General features: G+C 45.4%; 1 protein-coding gene across 9 annotated transcripts in view; it reads left to right on the forward strand.

Moving 5' to 3' along the window:
* MTSS1 (MTSS I-BAR domain containing 1) overlaps positions 1–21,147 on the forward strand; it is a 171,360-nt gene that overhangs the window by 22,035 nt on the left and 128,178 nt on the right. For all 9 annotated transcript variants that reach the window (XM_047783276.1, XM_047783280.1, XM_047783281.1 and 6 more), the window contains exons 2-3: positions 1,414–1,475; positions 5,391–5,464. In XM_047783276.1, the coding sequence (XP_047639232.1) occupies positions 1,414–1,475; positions 5,391–5,464 (136 nt within the window). The remainder of the gene's footprint in view (positions 1–1,413; positions 1,476–5,390; positions 5,465–21,147) is intronic.

A 21,147-nucleotide genomic window follows, 5' to 3' on the forward strand; every position in this document is an offset into this window, starting at 1 on the left:
AGGTTTTCTGCGATGAAAGATGAGAGGATACACTTCATTATCGTTTCTCCATCTTCTCCTTAATGACAGCATTAAGAGGTGTCCTGTGTTAGTTTTACCTTGTCAGGATTCCTCACTTTTACATCCTATCCTGTGACTGTAACCCACCAGGTGTTTCTTCTTATTCAGTGTTTGAATGATTCAGTGCCAAACACTGCTTCTCTCACCATGGTGTCCTCTTCTCTGGGTTTATTTTTCACTGACTCTGAATTTGTTGACAACTTGATCTTAATATATATTTATTAAAGTATTATTGACTTACACTCTTGTGCCAGTTTCTGCTGCACAGCATAGTGACCGAGTCAGACACACACATGCATTTCTTTTACTCATACCATCTTCCGTCATGTTCTGGCTCAGGAGACTGGATATAGTTCCTTGTGCTGTACAGTAGGACCTCGCTGCTTATCCATTCTAAATTTAATAGAAATTAATGTATGTGAATTTAATGTGTCACGTCAGATCCCACTCCGGTTTGCGCCAGTCCGAATTGCACCTGCAGTTTTGAGTTTGTGTCTGAGCATCATACTCGGGAGAAGAGGAGAGAGATGTGATGGAGTGTCCCCAGGAGCCTGTGAGGATGTGGGCCAGGGTCCCGTGTAGAAATGGGCATTGCATTTGGGAGCTGAAGGAAGGAAGGCTGCGGGTGAATGTGCTCATTACCCTCAGTTCTTTGAAAAGATTTGCATGGGGAAGCAGGTTTGGTCTTAACTCTGGGGATTCCTGGAAAGTTGGAACTAGGGCCTGGTGGACATCCGGGACAGCGTGGCTGATTTGGTTGCGCTGCCATGGAGGTCGGTGAGTTCCCTGTTAGCTGCAATGCGCCAGGGAACCACCTGTGACCTGTTGTATGTAGATGGTAGGTTCAAGCCATCAGCAGAGCCACCGTATTTAGGTAGCTTCCCAACCTTGAGATTCTACTCGTCGAATGATGCTTCCCAATAGCCTCCTGTCTTGGAGAGGAGCCTGGGTCACTCTGGTTCCCTCCTCCCTGTCCTCTGGGCTAAGGGCGAGAACAGCCAGAGCTGGGATCAGAAGGTTCGGGGTAGAGCCTTGAATAGTCTGTGTATCTCAAATTTGGACCCACCATTTGGTGACTCAGAAAGTGACGCATCCAGGTATGGGATGGAGTCTGGAGAACTTGTTCCACTTGGTTTCTGTAGTATTTACAGGATCACTGGGACTGAGCACCTTCTTAACTCATTTTTGAGCTGATGTGCTTACATATAACCTGGGCAACGTATCATAGATTGCGAAGGAAGAGGGCATATACGGATGGTTTCCTGTGTATTTGGCATTGGGTGTGCTGTCAGTGTCTTAATCAGATGTCTGTTACAGCCTGACTTACTGATGGACAACTTTGTTTTATTGTAGGGGAGCTATCCGGTTTGGGAAGATTTCATAAACAAAGCCGGAAAGCTACAGTCCCAGCTTCGGTAAGTAAAAGCATGTTATCCCCAGCATCCTTGGACAGAGAGTGGAGTAGGATGCACCCCGGAGGCAAATTAGGACTAGCTGTGGGAGTGGTGCGGATAGAGAACCATGTAGTGGCATTGTCACTTATTAGCCGCCTGTCCTGGCCCCTGATTCCCACATGTAAAATTAAACTCTTCTGCCTCCTTCCACTGGAATTTTGAGAGTCAAATGAGGTATTATATATAAGGTAATAATAGGCAGTATTTAGGTAGCATCTAAATCTTGGGCCTTTGCCTGTTGACACCAAGGGTCACTGCCAAGAACTTCAGCCACAGGACTGGACGTTCCACGGCTCTCCTGTAGGAGAGAAGAACCAGGAGAGAGGGAACTTCCCCTTCCATTCCTTTGGCCTCCTGGCATTTCCAGAGCCATGAGTGGGCACCTAAATGGACCATGGGCTCTAGAATGTGACCCATTTGCCACTTGTCAAGTCCTTGACCATTTCTTTGCTTAAGAAGAATGGTCAGGTCAATGGTCTGATCTGACCTTACGCCAGATCAGATCTGACCTCCTCTGCTCAGAATGTGAGGCCTTCTCCCCAGCTCTGCCGCTGTCATCGTTTATTTCAAATAGGTTGGTCTCCATCCTGTAGGAGGTGTCCTCCTGCAGTAAAACAGTAAGTCATTGAAGTACAACTCCCCTCCTCCCACCACACACACACACACACACACACACACACACACACACACACACACTTACACACACTTTTTCTTATCTGGCTCCTTTTAATTGTCTGGCAGCCTTTCAGGGTTGACCACGGAAAAGATGTTTTTCCCCTTTACCCAATGAGGAAGCTAAAGCTTAATATAATTAACTGATTAGTTGTCTTAAACATACAGAGTAAGACAAAGCAATCTTATCCCCCCTGGTACAAAGTACATCATATAAACCTATGTACATATGTGTGTGTGTACACATGTATTTATACATATATGTGTACATAATTATAAAAACCAATATGTAGGCTAAGGGAAGGGGCCATTTCTTTATTTTGTCAAACTTCTAGTAGCTGGCCGCGAGCACCCTAAGAGCCTCACGCACATGGTTGAACTTTCTGTCTTAGAAAAAGGGTAAGGGCGAGACTGTAGAAGAGACTAGAAGAGACAAATAGTCTTGGAGAGTTCCCGTTGTGGCTCAGTGGAAATGAATCTGACTAGCATCCATGAGGACGCAGGTTCAATCCCTGATTAAGGATCCAGTGTTGCCTTGAGCTGTGGTGTAGGCTGGCAGCTGTAGCTCTGATTGGACCCCTCGCCTGGGAACTTCCATATGTCACGGGTGTGGCCCTAAAAAGCAAAAAAAAAAAAAAAAAGTCTTAGAGAAGTGATAAGGCTTAAACACTCTCTCCTGCTGGTGGACGATGTTTGCTCTGCCCAGTCAGAGAGGGCTAAGGTGCAACAAAAGCAGTCGGCGAAATAGGGCTCATTGGAAGGCAGTATTTAAAATCTCTTAATTCCTCACACTTGACCTTGATCCTCAGGTTCACGGGAACCCCGGGGATTTCGTTATACTCAGGGCACCTCGACAGCTGGCTCGTTGAATTTGGAAGATGGGCTGTGACTTGACTGAACATACATCCAGTTGTGTCAGTTATTAATTGTAAATTAGAATGAACTGTTTGTAAGTCCCAGGGCGTTTGAAAAAGCTAACTTTTCTACGGTTTGCCGTTGATGCTGGCTCTTGAAGAAACAGGCTTCGAAATGGTGTGTGTGTATTTTGTTTTGGGTAGTGCATGTGTCATTATGTCTTTTTTTAAATTCGAGCAGCGTGTTTTCTTGCTCTACTGGAGAACATCAGGCCTCATTTTGAAGTGTGATTCTGAGAGCCTTTTGCCTTCATTTCCCAGCACCTTCCAGAAGCCTGTCGTTTCATAGCCACTGTTGCTTATATCCAAAGGTCTTTTTTTTTTTTTTGTCATTGTGAATTCCTTCCTTTCTAGTCCTTCTTCTCATCTTCTTCCTTCAGCAACTTTACATTGTTAGGACTGCTCAGTAAGGACTAGATTCTTCTGTGAAATACTTGGGAATTAGCATCAGGCTCTACGTACCATCTTAGAGTTCTTGGGAGCGAGCCTGGGGCTGGCTGGCTTGCCCTGGGGCTTCTCGGCCCTGGCATGCAGTGGTGCTCACTCATCAATGAATGACAGACCTGGACGCCAGGAACCACAGAGTGCTGAAGGCCTTGTCCTCTGCTCAAGGGGATGCGAAGGATTCAAAATGACCTCTAGGGAGTTCCCGTCGTGGCGCAGTGGTTAACGAATCCACTAGGAACCATGAGGTTGCGGGTTCGGTCCCTGCCCTTGCTCAGTGGGTTAACGATCTGGCATTGCCGTGAGCTGTGGTGTAGGTTGCAGACGCGGCTCGGATCCCGTGTTGCTGTGGCTCTGGCGTAGGCCGGTGGCTACAGCTCCGATTCAACCCCTAGCCTGGGAACCTCCATATGCTGCGGGAGCGGCCCAACAAATGGCAAAAGACAAAAAATAAATAAATAAAAAAATAAATAAAAAAAAATGACCTCTAGGACAGCAAATGAGTATAGTAACTCCTCATTCTCTGCTTTTAGGAATTCCAAAGATGCTGTTAAGATGACATTCCAATGTTGAAAAAAATAGTGTCTCAGTTTCACTAGAATTATGATTTAGGGGGAAAAATCAGATAGCCAGGCTCTTATAGTGGCTTCCTAGGCTGCTAGTTTCAGCTTCGGTATGAACTAGGGATCTTGGAAATCACTTGAGAGTTGTCCTATCTCTAAGTTGAATTGTTTGACCCTAGACCATCTTCCTCCAAGATTCCCTCTCCCAATCCATGTAGATAGTTTTCCTGGTCCAAAATTACTTTCACCTGGAGTTCCCATCGTGGCTCAGTGATTAACGAATCTGACTAGGAATGATGAGGTTGCGGGTTTGATCCCTGCCCTTGCTCAGTGGGTTAAGGATCCGGCGTTGCCGTGAGCTGTGGTGTAGGCTGGCGGCTTCAGCTCTGATTCGACCCCTAGCCTGGGAACCTCCATATACAGTGGAAGTGGCCCAAGAAATGGCAAAAAAAAAAAAAAAATTACTTTCACCTATACTACTTAGATGTATATCATTTATTTATTTTTCAATTATATGGCCATACCCGCAGTGTATGGAAGTTCCCAGGCCAGGGATTGTAACTGATTTTTTGGGGGGGGGGTGCTTTTTAGGGCCACATCTGTGACATATAGAAGTTCCCAGGCCAGGGGTCGAATCAAAGCTGTAGCTGCCGGCCTATGCCATAGCTGCAGCAATGCTAGATCGTTAACCCATTGAGCAAGGCCAGGGATTGAACCCACGTCCTCATGGATCTCATCAGGTTCATTACCACTAAGGCACTGACAGGAACTCCAGGGCCAGGGATTGAATCTGAGCCGTAGCTGTGACTTGAACTGCAGCTGTAGCAATGCTGGATCCTTTAACCCATTGTGCCAGGCCGGGAATTGAACCTGTAGTCAGGTTCTAAACCCACTGTGCTATAGTGGGAGCTCCTCATTTATATTTTTTAATGTTTTTTTTTTGTTTGTTTGTTTTTAGTTAGAAACACCTCTCTTTTTAACTTCTTTGTGAAGTTTTACCTGGTCGTAATTTTATGCCGTCAGGTAAAACGGGGTGGGAAAAATGGCTAGTGTTTATTGCCTAGCACCGCAGGTGCCAGACATTTTTGGGGAAGAGTGCTAACACGACCAGAAGAAAGTCTTCTCAAGAAAATAGCCGGTGCACAAAGCCCGTGGCTGTCCCACCTCCAGTCGGATTGTCTCTCCCGGAGGGTTGCTTTCTGTCCTCGGCAGAGGCTGCAGCATGTCATGCATCTGCTCGTGGGAGACATTCCTGATGCTTTTGTTATCTGTTTGCATTTTAGGACAACCGTAGTAGCAGCAGCTGCCTTCTTGGATGCCTTTCAGAAAGTGGCGGACATGGCCACCAACACACGTGGTAAGCAGACGGGGGCTGGCTTCCGCGGTGACGCCAGTTGGCGGCGTGTGCGCTCCTGCCCTTGGCTGGCTGCACAAGAAGGTGGCGTTTAAGTTATCAGCACCTAGCTGACTCGTGTTTAAAAGTATTTCCTTCTACTCCGTGGGATTCCACATAGGAGAAGTGGCAGATCATTCTCTAGAGAGTAAACGAAAGGAGCCATTGTCTATGCCTGAGATGGCTGGACATGTTTTTGGGATCCCCTTGAATGATGTGCTGGTTGCAGCCTCTGGAGCTACAGTGATTTTTTTTTTTTGTTGTTGCAATTTGTTTTTCCCTCCTCAAGTAGGAAAAACGTGCTCTTTGTTCCTTTGTGGAATGAGAAGCAAAGAGAGTGATTGGTTCATCCATTTTTTTTTTTCTGGGTTCCCCTGAAATGAGGAAACCTATTACAAGTGGCGTCCTGTTGTGATATATCTGTTTACGCGTCTTCCACACTTGACTGTGCTATGACTTGGGCATGTCTGAACCCTTCCCCGACACAGTACTTGGAACATAGTGTTTCAAGTATGTTGATCAAATCGGTGAACGAAGGGGAATCTTTTGAAAGTTTGTAATGGTTTCAGTGACTCTTGAGTTGTAGCAAAGAAAATTCGTATCATGTGAAAGTAGAGAAGAGAGTCACTACCTCTGTACCCAGCCCTGTCGTTAAAAATAGGACATTCCCCAGAACCTAGAGACCCGCATTCAAAGTGGGGGTGCTTCCCTTTTCATTCCCAGCCAAGGAATCTCTCCCGCCTCTTTCTTGCCCTCTTCCTGGGTAGCTGGTGCACAGACGGCTACGTGCCTATTGTTGTCACTGTCATGGTGACATTGGACAATGAGGGTGTTGGGGGCCAGTGGGATTGCTCCCAGTCACACAAGACTTAAGTGTCTCTGAAGCCCATGATGGGTATGTACCTCCACTGGGTTTCAGCAGTGACTCAGTCACCAGAGGTGCTTAATTAACTATTCAGATGAATTTGCAGTGAGGACGTTTCTCATTCAGAAAACTTGAGAACTGCTGATATTTCAGGCACTGTCATGGGACCACAAGAGTCAATATATTCCTCTCTGTCCTGGGGGAGCTTGCAGTTGCGGTGGGGAGGATGCTATGTGCAAATAAAGAACTTGAGTGCAGAAATACTGCGTTCGGTAACAGTGGTGGGACAGAGTGCTGGGGCTGGGGGTACAGAAACATGAGCAATTATCTCAGGGAGTGAAGGACGTTCTCCCAGGAGAGTTAATACTTATCCTTGTTTCCACCATGCCAGTGGTGTTTCAGAAGGCTCCCCAGGGAGTTCCTTGGTGGTCTGGTGGGTTAGGGATCTGGTATTGTCACTGCCATGGCCTGGGTTCAATCCCTGGCCCGGAAATTTCTGTGTGATGAGGGTATGGCCAAAAAAAAAAAAGATCCCTAGGAGAATGCAGTGGAGACATGAGAGCACTGATTTCTTCATCTGGTTTGTCAGCTTGGCATGGGTCTTAACCAGTATCTTTTTAAAGCCCTTTAAAAATTTTTTTACATAGCTTGTATATGTCTGTTGTGGAATCTTTAGGACGTGCCAGTATAAAGAGGAGTAAGAGCATTCATGCCAGTGTCCACCACTGTTAGTGTTACTGAGTCTGTCTTATCTTATTTTCTTTGGCCGCAGCAGGGTCTGGAACTGGGCTTGTCAGTCATATTGATGTCTTTCTAGAATAGCCATCAGAGTGCGTCTTCCTTGAACGAGTTGCTCTGTTTTAAACAACTCGTGTATCTGGTGTTGCCTTTTTGACACTCTGTGATTCATAAGTTTATATTTTAATGTTTAATTACCGAATGGGAAACAACCTAAATGTCCATGGACAGATGAATGGATTGAGAAGATACGGTGTGTATACACACACACACACAGCAGAATACTCTCAGCCCTAAAAAAGAACAAAATCGTGCCATTTGCTGCAACATGGATGGAACTAGAGAGTCTCATAATGAGTGAAGTAAGTCAGAAGGAGAAAGACAAATGCCATATGACATCACTTATATGTGAAATTTAAAATATGGTACAAATGAGCCTATCTACAGAATAGAAAATAAACTCACGAACGTAGAGAACAGACTTGTGGTTGCCAACAGGGAGGGAGTGGGATGGACTGAGAGTTTGGGGTTAGTGCTAGGATGCAAACTTTTGCATTTGGAGTGGATAAGCAGGGAGGTCCTGCTGTATAGCACAGAGAACTAGATCCAGTCAGTTGCGATGGTACGTGGTGGGAGATGTTATGAGAAAAAGAATGTGTGTGTATATGTGTGTAAACTGGGCGACTTTGCTGTATAGCGGAAATCGACACAACATTGTACATCAACTATAATAAAAAAATTAAAAAACAAAACAAAATTATTGAATGGGCCCTAAAGGATGGATGGAAAAGTATACCCCTGACTGTCCATTTCCTGCAGTGAGAACTTGAGTTTTTGCAGAAGCTGCTCCCCAGAGTAGTTCTTGGTGGGAAACTGGAAGGCCTGCAAGTGCTCATGGTTGAATGGAGGAAAAACAATTATTTGTGGGGAAAGAAACCAGATCGGCCTCTCCGTGGTGCTGATGGAGGTAGAGGTGTCCGAAGGTGCTGTCTTTAACAAAGGACAAACAATGCCACAATGAATAAGATTCCTGTTTCATGTGTTTTTAAGCCATTTGATTACAGGTCATTTTTAGCAAAATCAGACTCTGAAACGACTCTGAAAGATCCTTACATCTCAAGATGTCTAGAATCCATATGCACTGGGGGGAAATAACTTTTTTTTTTTTTTTTGAAATAACTTTCCGTTGAGTGTGCCACTGTGAAAACTCACATGACCTAAAAAATGTATGGTTGACACAAAGAAGGTATATTTTATGGAGATGATACAGAACTTGACTGTGTATCTTGTAGGTTCATTTTAGCACCAGAAATGCTTTTTATTAATTTTTACTTAACAATTAAAATGTAAAACATGCTCTTTAGTTTAAAAACATCATGTCAAAGTATATAAAAGTAAAATCTACCTTCCTAGTACCCCTTGCAGGGATTGGGTTTAGTGTCATTTATAGACTTTTTTTGCATATTTTAACACATCTGGGAGAAAAATGAATCCCAGAACAATATATAGAATGATATATGGAATAAAATACGTTTGTAAGATCTTGTCAAAAGGTAGCCCATAAGAAACATTATTTCTGGAGTTCCCGTTGTGGCACAGCAGGAACGAATCCAAGCAGGAGCCATGAGGTTGTGGGTTTGATCCCTGGCCTCGCTCAGTGGGTTAAAGATCTGGTGTTGCCGGGAGCTGTGGTGTAGGTCGCAGACGTGGCTCAGATCTGGTGTTGCTGTGGCTGCGGTATAGGCCGGAGGCTACAGCTCCTGTTAGACTCCTAGCCCGGGAGCCTCCATATGCCGCAGGTACGCCCCCCCCCCCAAAAAAAAAGACAAGAAACATTATTCCTGTGCTTTTACTCCACAGCATATTATAGTTATCTTTCTATGTCAATACCTAGAGATCTGCCTCCTTTCTTGCAGCCAAATGGAAATTCACTGTCTGGATGTAGCACGACTTAATCATTGTTCTTTTGGGGAATATTTAGATCATCTCCATTTCTTTACTCTTACAAGCTATACTGCAGTTAATGCCCATGTGTATAGCCTTTTGGAGATCTATGGTAATCTCTCTCTCTCTCTCTTTCCCCCCTTTTTTTTTTTAAACACCGCACCCACAGCACATGGAAGTTCCTGGGCCAGGTATTGAATCCAAGCTGCAGTTATAGTCTATACAGCAGCTGTGGCAATGCTGTATCTTTCCTGTTTTTTTTTTTTTTTTTTTTTGTCTTTTGTCTTTTTAGGGCTGCACCCACTGCATGTGGAGGTTTCCAGGCTAGGGGTTAAATCGAAGTTACAGCTGCCGGCCTATGCCACAGCTATAGCAACGCTAGATCCAAGTTGTGTCTGTGACCTACACCACAGCTCATGGTAATGCCAGATCTTTAACCCACTGAGCGAGTCCAAGGATCAAACCTGCAACCTCATGGTTCCTAGTCAGGTTTGTTTCGGCTGCGCCACAATGGGAACTCCAACGCTGTATCCTTTTTACCCACTGTGTTGGGCCAGGAATTGAACCTGTGCCTCTGCAGCAGCCTGAGTGGCTGCAGCCAGATTCTTCACCCACTGTGCCACAGCAGGAACTCCTATGGTAATCTTTCTCTCTTTTTTTTTTAATTTTATTTTTTCCATTATAGCTGATTTGGTAATCTCTTTTTAATGGTGTATGCATCTCCAAGGAAATGATGAATCTTTAAAAAAAAAAATGCTTCAAGCTATTTTGGTCAGCAGCAAATATATTTGGGCTGTGGTCATTACAGGCTGGAACTCTAATACAGTTTGATATCTACCCTCTGTGGAAAGTCTAGTCTCTTGCTTAGAGCCTTTAGATGTAATGTTTTTTTGAGTCTTTCTTGTTGGAGGTAAGAGAAGGGAATAGCAGTTATTCTTAAGTGCATCTCCTTGGGGCAAGCATCCAGAATCTGAAGCTGGAAGATATTAGCATTCCATATTGTTTCCCAAAGGAAATGACTCTGAAGGTTCTTGTCCTTTGTAGCAAATATTTTGCACTAGCTGTTGATAGAATTTATTTAGGAAAATCTTTTCAAGTTAGTCATTGTAAGAGCAAAATATAGTCATATAACTGTTGAGTAGAATGTGAAAATCTGTTTTCATTTTAAAAATTATTTTTTAATTGTATTTTTGGCTGCACCTGCAGCATGCAGAAGTTCCCAGGCCAGGGATCGAACCCATGCCACTGCAGTGTCTTGAGCCTCAGTAGTGACAACATCAGATCCATAACCCGCTAAGCCACCAGGGAACTCCTCGTTCATTTTTTTTTTTTAAATGAAAGAGTCTAACTCACTATTATAATGTGTCTTTTTAAGTTAATAATTAAACTGTAATGGAGTTTGAGTTAGTCAGCACCATAATACATGCAGTTTCACATTTTATTGATTTTTGCACTCCAGAATAAATATACAACTTGTGTTCGATATGAAAGTTCACCTGTTTCTGTGTTACCACAAAAGATTAGTGTCTAAGCATTTGGAGTACGTAGGAAGCCTGACTTTGTGAGGCCGGGTCCCTATTTTCTGTATGTCCGTAATGGACCAGCACTCGGAGTGGTTTGAAAGTGATGGATGTGCAGTTGTCTGGGTTTACTTAAAAAAAGAAAAAAGAAGAGCAAAGGTAGGGAGAGGGGGCTTCAGCGGCCTGTGTTGGGAAGTAGCGTTGCTGCACCTGTAAGCACACAGCCTGGGCCTGGAGCTGATGAAATCCTCCCGCCTGAGTCAGCACTGGCCCTTCGTGGCCACTGCACCATTTGCTTGTGTCAGCAAGGGCCTTTGAAGAGTGCAGTACTGTGTGACTTTCACTTTTGGCCGCCTCTGTGTGCCCCTGTAATGATGTCATGGCTTGGAGGACGCATCCCCGGGATGTTTAGAGGATGATACACCCAAGGCAAAGTGAGGGGTTTCAAGATTTTCGGAAGCAAAGGGATCCCCAGCCGATTAGATCACTTCTGTCACCTTTATTGACTGCGTCAGAGGCTGGGCTCTGTCCTAAGTGCTTTACATAGATTCTTTTTCTTCTCACAGTAGCCCTATGAGGTGGGTGCTTGTGATTGCTTCTTTTTTTTTTCTTTTTGCTTTTTCAGGGCTATGCATGCGGCATATGGAAGTTCCCTGGCTAGGGGTCGAATCAGAGCTATAGCCACTGGCCTGTGCCACAGCCATAGCCATGCCAGATCCCAAGTCAGCTCTGCAACCTACACTGCCGCTCACGGCAATGCCAGATCCTTCACCCACTGAGAGGGGCCAGGGATTGAACCCTCATCCTCATGGATCCTAGTCGGGTTTGTTACTGCTGAGCCACAATGGGCGCTCCTGATGCTCGTGATTTCCATTCTAGATGGTGAGGTCTGGACTGAGCGCTAACCTACACCGACCAAGGTCACACGGCTGTCACGGTGGGGAAACTGGAGGCTGGCCTAGAGTTTAACCATGATATTATGATTCCTCACATAAGGACCTCCTGGATTTAGTAGAAACTTAAATTTGCTTTTAATTACTTGATCCTGAATTCGTTTAAAAAAAAAAGAAAAAACAATCTATGTAGCATCTTAGAGTAAAGACTAGATTGGAAGCTAGGATGCATGGGTTTGTCTTCTGCTTTGCCAGCTCTGTGACCCGAGTAATTTTGTTTCACTTCTCCAGGCTTTAATTCCCCACTTGTTAAGGGGTTTTCCCAGGACCCAGGGGTCTAGATGGTCACAAGTAATCCTTTGCAGCTCGAATATTCTGTGATGTAAAATCTCCTTTTGGCCCTACTAAATTGTTCAATACAGATGAAGTCGGGCAGTCTAATTTTTCTTTTCTATATTAGAGCGTTTCCAATTTTTGCCCTGGGGATAAAGAAGTGGAAGGAAGCAGAGCGTAAGTGGAGGCTAAAGGAAGGAGAAGGTTAGGAGAAAAATACGTTTAGAAGGAACCCTCAGTGTCTGTGTGAGAAGGGCAGATAGAGGCTGGAACTTCTAGAACAGCCGTCAAGGTCCAGACAGTCAGCGGAGTACTTTAATCATGAGCCTGGATTGCGGAGGTTCTGTGCTCTGGTGAAGAAAATCTCTACGGCTTACGCCGAAGAAGATAGTCTTGGTTCTTAAAAGCAGGTTTTTAGGATCGAGTTTGTGAAATGCTGTGCTCTTCTGATCTGGCTGCATGGATCCTAATCACTCAGGAAGCTTGTCTGAAAAGACAGATTTCAGAGCCCCCGCCTCATGCCTTTGGGATCCAAATAATTGGGCAGAGCTTGGGAATCTCAGATTTTTTTAAGGCTTCCCAGGGGAAGGCGGCCTCTCGCTGTCTTGCCATCGCCCCCCCCTGTCTGATGACATCTCCGCCCCTGGCCGGCAGTTCCACCCACAAAAAAATGCTCTCTGCTCCCTGAATCCCTTAAAACCTCTGATCCCTTTCCTCTTGCACAAGTGCATTCCAGACCTGGAGTGCCCTTCCAGCTCATGCCCTCTCCGCCCCCTTTAGATGCTGGAGGATCATCAGCTTGTCTTTCTGGAGTCAGTGTAAAGGTCACAGCAGCCGTGGACCTTCTGCTTCCTGCCTCTCACTGTGAAATCTGGTCTCAGATCTGAAGCCTCAGCACCAACCACCTCCTCCTGCTCGACTGATGGCCTCCCTCCCCGTGTTGCTACCATCTTCCCCACTAGACAGGGTCCAGGACAGGGCCTGCCTCTGCTCTGCTCCAGGGAACTTAGGTCCCCCAATGCCGAGTAGCAGGCATTTAGCGGAGTGCATTGATGTTTGCACATAGTCCTTGGTGATCTGGGTGAGGACAGCTGTCATCTTGGGACAGAGGCTGGTGGGAGGGGGTCGGCCAGATTCCACTTGGGAGTTCAGAATCTTGTGACCACTCCCCCTACTCGGAGGCCGAGCCCCTGGATAGGGTGTTTTGTTGTAGAGGGCCCAGCCATGATCAGGTCACAGGAAGGCCCAGGTGGGTGAAAGGCAGCTACTTGATCTTGGCTGGGGTTGGGGAAGAGGTGCCAGGACACTGTTTCAAGGAGGCAGTCAGACTGGTTGCATTCGCCCCCACGTTTTATTTTAACCAGGTTGTTTAATTGACACTTCTGGATTGACTTGGAGTGTTTGAGTCTTGTGTTCTTTTTCATGGAATTAGTCTTATGATTCCTTTTTCTTTTTCTTTTCTTTTTCTTTTTTTTTTTTTTGCCTTTCTCTAAGGCCACACCCACAGCATATGGAAGTTCCCAGGCTCGGGGTCTAATGGGAGCTGTAGCCGCCAGCCTACGCCAGAGCCCAGCAATGCCAGATCCGAGCCGAGTCTGCAACCTACACCACAGCTCACGTTGACGCCGGATCCTTAACCCGCTGAGTGAGGCCAGGAATTGAACCTGCAACCTCATGCTTCCTAGGCGGATTCCTTAACCACTGAGCCATGACGGGAACTCCCATAGAGTCTTATGATTTCTACCTGGGAAACTACTTAACCACAAACCAAGGGGGAAAATTATTTACAAAAGGTCATGAAATACTCTTCTTGGAAGGCCTGGAGCTGCATAGTATTCTTTGAAGATGACCTTAAAGAACCACGGATACTTTCATTCATTTAATTAAAATAAAAAGTCGGGAGTTCCCGTCGTGGCGCAGTGGTTAACGAATCCGACTAGGAACCATGAGGTTGCGGGTTCAATCCCTGCCCTTGCTCAGTGGGTTAACGATCCGGCGTTGCCGTGAGCTGTGGTGTAGGTCGCAGATGCGGCTCAGATCCTGTGTTGCTGTGGCTCTGGCGTAGGCCAGTGGCTACAGCTCCGATTTGACCCCTGGCCTGGGAACCTCCATATTGCCGCGGGAGCGGCCCAAGAAATGGCAAAAAAAAAAGACAAACAATAAATAAATAAATAAAAATAAAAAGGCATAAAAGTACAATCTATAGATGTGGCTATAGATCAGTAAACTGGTTTTGTACTCAGGCCAGTTCAGGTTCCTTAGTTATTTTTGGTTATTGTCCTCAGGATTCTTACAGGACAAAAACTTGGGAGTATTTGAGAAACAGCTCTGTTGTAATTTTTCTTATGAGTCAAGCATATTGTTTTGATTCAAGGATAGCGTATTTATTCTTCTGATGATCTTATTCTAGCTGAGGCTTTATAGGTAATAGGGGGCAAGATGAATCTAGCAGAAAGCTTCTGGAGCCTCGAAGTTTTATAGGAAACTGGCTGTTAATTTTACATAGAGCTTGTGTATGGTTGTCAAAGGAGTGCCTTGACTCTGATATCCTGGGGCCTTGGCACGTTATGGATGCCCAGGAAACAATTGCTAATTCATTAAGTGAAAATTGATAAAGTGAAGCACTTGATCGTTTGCAGAGTGGATGGACCCAGCAGCTGGATTCTGTAATATTATTTTTAAGCATGAATCTAGGCAGGCTCTATTGGCAGTGACCTAGAAAAACACTATCGCCTTTCATTTTCGGGGTTTTGAACTTGACCTCTTGATTCTGATTCACATGAATTATTCTGAGGAAGCCCAAAGCACATTTTGCCCTGCTGGTGGTTGCATTTTGCAAATTCTCATTGCTGTATTGTAGGTTGGTGTGGGGAGTAAGTAAGAACAAAGCTATGAAAAATTAGAGTGCTTTGAGCTGATTAACGTGGAAAATTGGCAGGGCCAAGACAAAGCTTCCTTTTCTCCTCTATTTCTTGTTTGCTTGTCCCTGCATTGCTTTATGCCAGGACTTGACAGGTCCTGGGTGTGCTGTGGTGAGCGACCCCAATGCTGTCCTGGCTTCATGGAGCTTGTAGGCTGGGCCGGGGCCATCCTGCGTGATGGATGTTTCTGTAATGGAAATGTTGTGTTTTCACTGTCCAGCATGGTAGCCACCAGTGACCTGGGGTTATGGAGCACTTGAAACAGGGCTAGTGGAACTGAAGAACTGAATTTCCAATCTTTACATTTTAATGAACTTTAATTAAATATATACCTAGTGGCTGCTGCATGACACAGCATGGATTATCAGGAGTATAACCATTCCTACAAAGAAAGGTTTGTTCTGCTTTTAACAGTAAATGCAATATTTTATGAGTCATCTGATTTATTCTCTTCTATATCAGAAAGCTTTATCGAGGGTTTTCTCGTTACCTAGGGTGCTGGGAATGCAAAACAGGTGTTGCTTCTCAGGCGTTGGGCGAGTGGGCGCTCCGGGATTTAAGCAGAGGCGTGTGGTTGTGGGGGTGTTAGGTGGAGAGGTACATGTAAACAAAAATAATTCCAGCCATAAATGCTTCCTCCTCCTTTTTATAGCATGTCCGTCTTGTGCATTCTCAGTGGACAAGTTATTGTTCCAAAGGGGATGAGAATTGGTTCCTGGGGAGGAAAGGGGATCTTACTCTTGTATATGGTTGTCATAGGGGTACCCTGGCTAGATCATCGGCTAGAATAAGATCATCAGAAAAATGAATACACTATCCTTGAATAATAAATAATAAATGAAAGTAATTTAATGATAAAATAATTTATGAATACACTATCCTTGAAAATAAATAGTAAATAAAAATAATTTATTTTTATTTGGCCGCACCTGTGGCATGTGACAATCCCCAGGCCAGGGATTCGAACCTGCGCCACAACAGTAACCAGAGCCACAGCAGTGACATCATTCCTTTACCTGCTGAGCCACCAGGGGACTCCCTTACTCTCTATATCAGGTACAGATATACATACAATACAAATATCTATGGCATTAATATTTTATGAAGGGGGGGTGTGGTCAGGGAAAAAAAAATGTGTCTAAAAAGGCTCCTAATGGGAGCAGTAACAGGGACAAGCTTGAGAAGACTGTTCTGTGGTGAAGCCTAGCTCTTGAGACAGGTCAGCTTTTGCTTGCTGTCCCCTTCCAGATGCCTTTAAGGAATTTTAATGAACTTGAGGAGCGTGATTGCTGTCGGTGTATCTCCTTTATGTGAGGTGACTGGGCAAAATGAATCTGTATTACCGGGTTGTGTAGACGTGTCAAAAAGTCACCTAGCGTTGAACAATTGGTGGGTTCAGAGGCATCCAAGACGGGCCTGCCTCCTCCCCATCATGGATTCACCATTTGTAAATATTCTTAACTATGACGAATGTGAAGAATGACTTTAATGCTAGGTTGTGTCAAATAGCCCTTTATTGATTGGGCTTTATAGCTATAATCCTTTCAATGAGGATTTTACACACACACACACACACTCACATCTCTATCACCAGGGTCTGTAACAATCTGGGTGCATATAACATAATATGTGTGTATGCACGTATATGTATTGTTAGCTGGGAAAGCTAAAGCATCGGACTTAGCAGATTCTTGCCTAAATGACAGGAGACAGATCCTGCGTTCTAGGATGACTGATTTCTATGCAGAGCTCATCTTTTTTTTGTTTTGTTTTTTTTTTTTTTTTTGGTCTTTTTTGCTATTTCTTTTTGGGCCGCTCCCGCGGCATATGGAGGTTCCCAGGCTAGGGGTCCAATCGGAGCTGTAGCCGCCGGCCTACGCCAGAGCCACAGCAACTCAGCCACGCTGGATCCGAGCCGCGTCTGCAACCTACACCACAGCTCACGGCAACGCTGGATCGTTAACCCACTGAGCAAGGGCAGAGACCGAACCCGCAACCTCATGGTTCCTAGTGGATTCGTCAACCACTGCGCCACGACGGGAACTCCCAGAGCTCATCTTTGATTTGCTTACAGCTTTGCCGAGGGCCATGGTGAGACCAAAACCCAGAATAGATGCAGTGTAGCCTTATTAACTTCCTTCAGCCCCCTCAAACCACTCTAAATTTGAATAAGTGTATGTATGAGTATGTACACCTGTTTTTATGTTGAATACTGATGTAGCCTCAATCTTATATGAAGTGCAAAAAAAAAACCTTGTAAATTATTTCTAATAATTAACACATTTCTAATAATATATAACCTAGCTAAAAACTGTATGGCTGTTATATAAATATTATGTAAATACAGTTTCAAGATATAAAGTCTCCACCTCCTCTGAGATTTCGGAGTTATCATTGACCTACTAAGGGATGACATAAAAAATATAATGCCTTTTTAAATGAGGCCGTAAATGTGTATTCTGCTTTGGGATTCCTTATTTTGATGTTTTTCTGCGCTGATAGACCTTGAGTCATTTGAACTCATTAGCACAGTACATTTCATCCTACCTATTCGAATGCTTAGGAGAAAACCAGTTTTTAAAAATGGCCCTGTGAATGCAAAGTTTGTTTTACCATTTTCCATTTTTTAAAAAGGTGATTTTTTTTTTTTTTTTGGTCTTTTTGCTATTTCTTTGGGCTGTTCCCGCGGCATATGGAGGTTCCCAGGCTAGGGGTCGAATCGGAGCTGTAGCCACTGGCCAGAGCCACAGCAATTCGGGATCTGAGCCACGTCTGCAACCTACACCACAGCTCACGGCAACATCGGATCGTTAACCCACTGAGCGAGGGCAGGGACCGAACCTGCAACCTCATGGTTCCTAGTTGGATTCGTTAACCACTGCGCCACGACGGGAACTCCTGAAAGGGTGATTATTGTTTGGTTTGCTTTATAATGAAACTCAGACCTGGTGTTGAGTCTAGCACAGTAAGGTGGCCTGTGTATTTTAAACTTGCTTTTTTTTTTTTTGGCAAATCACACTAAGGACTAGAAATAACAAAGGAATTCATGTTTATTGAGTATCTTTAATAAATTTCCAAATCTTTTTTTTTTTTCCGCCTCCTTTTTGGGGTTGAAGAAATTAGGAGGCAGGGGCTTACTTATTCGATTAATTTGATGGGGAAATTTGTTGGTCCCAGGAGTCTTGGAGCCATGAACCGAGCATCACTGGAGCTGAAATGAACATCCCTCTTTTCCAATCCCATTGATCTTGATGTTAAAAGTGATCCCTGACAGTAGCACCATTCCTCACCCGACCAGCAGCTTGCTACTGTCGACCTTTGGTTGGTGGCCACAGTTAACCAGGCTTGGGCTGTTTTCCTTGTGGCTTCTTGTGTCCTCCACGTGTGGTAGTTGGCTTTTCACTGCCTCTCCCCGAAATGCACTTGAACGGTTACCGTGCGTTAGCCTGAAGGACCCCCCCACCCTGAATCCCAGTTTTATGGAGGCGCATCCTGGGTGTCCAGAGCAGGGTCACCAGAATCCTCAAATCCTACAGGAAGAGCTAGGGACATAAGAATCCCACACGCCAGCCTGTGTGTCCCCGGAAGGCTTGTCCCCCCTCCCCTAACCAACAGGAGCATCTGCTCCTGCTCAAGTCAGTAGTGGTTTTCCCATTTTGCCTTATTTTCCCTGGTGGTGATGCTTGAATTATGATGCATGCTGTTCTGTTTAGCCCGGGCAGCCTTAATAAATGCCGGTGAATTATGCCGCGGAGGTGGTGGCGGTAGCCGTGGGGTAGAAGGGCCAGGGGAGGAGGGGAGGCATGTCTTCATGGGTGACCGGGTTGATCTGTGTGCAAGCATGGTTATCGGTGTCGTTAGGCATTTGACAAAATGAAGTGGTTTACTCAGCAGCTGCTTGCAGGGCTTGTCTGCATGAGGGACAGCGAGCCGTGGGGACTCTCCCCCCCACCCCCCATCCTGGCTCTTTCCCTTTGCCTTTCACTTTGGCTTAAAATAACTAATACCCTCCACCCCATCCACTGCCACACACAGAAGCACACCGCAGTCACGTTTGGTAAAATACAAATTTGCGTTCATGAACATATGCAGTTATTTGAATTCGTGCAGATGAGTCAATTTTTATTTTTTACTATGCTTGCTTGTGGACAATCCTTTGCCATAGAGTTGTGAACTTGGTTTGTTCTGCCCGCCTCGATAAAAATAACTGTTTGGAGGGTATATGTGAACTTGAAGACACTTGTTGTCCAACTAGTATTTTTCTAGGCCAAATCTATTCTGCCTGGTTGCGTAGCTGCCGCCTCTCTGCTCTGATAAAGCCCTGGCCTGAAAACATGCAGGAAAGGTGAAAACTGCTGTGGACTAAAATTTTCACCTTAGCTGTTCACATGTGCTCTGCTGGAGGAAAACCGTGCAATTGGAAAATTGCTCTCAGAAGAAATGCAACGAAGAATATTCCAAAGGTCTTCCATCACCAAGACTCTGGCAGTGAATTCTCCTGGTACATTTTAAGGAAATTTCATTTTTATACACTACTTTTGGAAAGGAATCCATGGCCTTACGTGAAAATTACCTGGAGGTTTGTTGCTTTGTCTTGTTTAACATAATGCATAATGCTCTGATCTTTCTTTTTTTCTTGGTTTTAGGGTCACACCCATGGCATGTGGAGGTTCCCAGGCTAGGGGTCGAATCGAAGCTACAGCTGCTGGCCTCCACCACAGCCACAACAATGTACACCACAGCTCACGGCAACACCAGATCCATAACCCACTGAGGGACTGAACTCACATCCTCGTGGATACTGGTCAGATTCATTTTCCCTGCGCCACAACGGGAACTCCCGCTCTGATCTTTCAGGATAGAGGGTTTCTTTTATAGGCCGTCTACTGTCTAGTGCAGTTTTACAGAATAAATTGGGTCTCAACGAGGTGAAGTCACTTGCCTCGGGTGGCGAGGCCACTCAGCTCACAGGGGTGACAGTGGGAATCTCATTTTAGGGCAGGGCTTTCTGTCCTGTGGTTTCCCCTGAAAGCCACCTGGCCAGTAGCTTGTTCACATCGCCTTTTACTTTCATGGTGAGAGACTGTTCAAGGAGGAAAGAACATGAGCTGTGGGAAATAATGCTCTGTTCTGGGCTCAGTGATTGTTAAGATTTTTGTTGGCTTGTTTGTTTATGCAGAAGCCTTGATTGTCTGGTTTTCCAAAGCAGTTTTCCACTTCCACTGCAGTCCTTTCTTGTTCTATGGAAGATGTTTTCATTTTCTGTTAGCTGTGTGTGTGTGTGTGTGTATGAAAGAGAGGGAAAGGCTGTTTTGCTTATATTTTAATCATTTGTTCTGTTCGACGTGTAGGAATATCTAGGCTTCTTTCATTTACATTATCTCAGTTTTGTGAATATATATCTGCATGCATGCGCACACCTACACACGCACACACACGGAATGTGTTTTTTGATTCCCAAATGCTCAAAATTGCCCTGGGACATCTTGTGTCTAGTAAAAAGATAGTGCTGTGGAAATCTGCAGCATCTCCTGCTGTGAGAGCCAGGGCCCAGGGACCCTGGTTACCATGGAAACCAATATGGAGCCGCTGGGTGGTGCCTTTCCTTTAGAGCTGCATTCGAGTGCATTTCACCATCACTACAATGCTGCTGCTTCCCCCCCACCCCCCCCCCCCTTTGAAATTAGGAGGCGGCGGCGGGGGCGGGGGGGGGGGGAAGCTGAGTGATTACAACTAAAAAGAAAATCCTCTTTCAATCAAGGCAGAAAGAGATCTTGAAAATGTGCCCTTTTAATGTGATTGTCAGTAGTGGGCAATACAGTTCCCTGAAGACAGCCAGAGGTACCTGACAAAATACAAAGGAATCTGGAGGAGATGGCGAAGATGGAACCTTCTTCCTGTGCCGCTGACCTGCAGGCTTCTGTTCAGGAATGACGTGCGAGGCTGACACGGGCTGTGTTCCCGCTGACTCTGATTGAGCCTGTTTAGTTCCTCCGGAGCGCTTGACGGTAGACAAAAGACCTTCAGCTCCGGGCATGTGCCCCCAGCCCCCACTTCCTAACCCCTCTCTCTCTCAGAGCCCACCCAGAGAACCAGGTCTGCGAGCCTGGAGAGCTTGCCTGAATTTTAGCCCTCGAATTGCCATTTAAGTGCGTGAGTGCCATCTGTGCTTGTTGACGTGCGATGCTTCATTTGGATAATACGATTTAAAGCCCGGCGCAAGATAGGGCTTGTCCTGGAACTGGAGGAAATAATGAGCTGTGGAACCACACCCCCCTGACCCCCCAGGGGTGGTGGTGGTCCCGCTGGTCCCTGGCCACAGGTGGGAATCGCTGCAGTCCCCAGCACCAGCCAGGCTCCCACTGCCCGGGGACAGACTCCGGTTTCATGGGGTTGAAGGATGATAAAATTGTCTCCAACCTTGTTAGATGGA

Source organism: Phacochoerus africanus, chromosome 6 (genome assembly GCF_016906955.1).
Source record: "Phacochoerus africanus isolate WHEZ1 chromosome 6, ROS_Pafr_v1, whole genome shotgun sequence".
Taxonomy (NCBI): domain Eukaryota; kingdom Metazoa; phylum Chordata; class Mammalia; order Artiodactyla; family Suidae; genus Phacochoerus; species Phacochoerus africanus.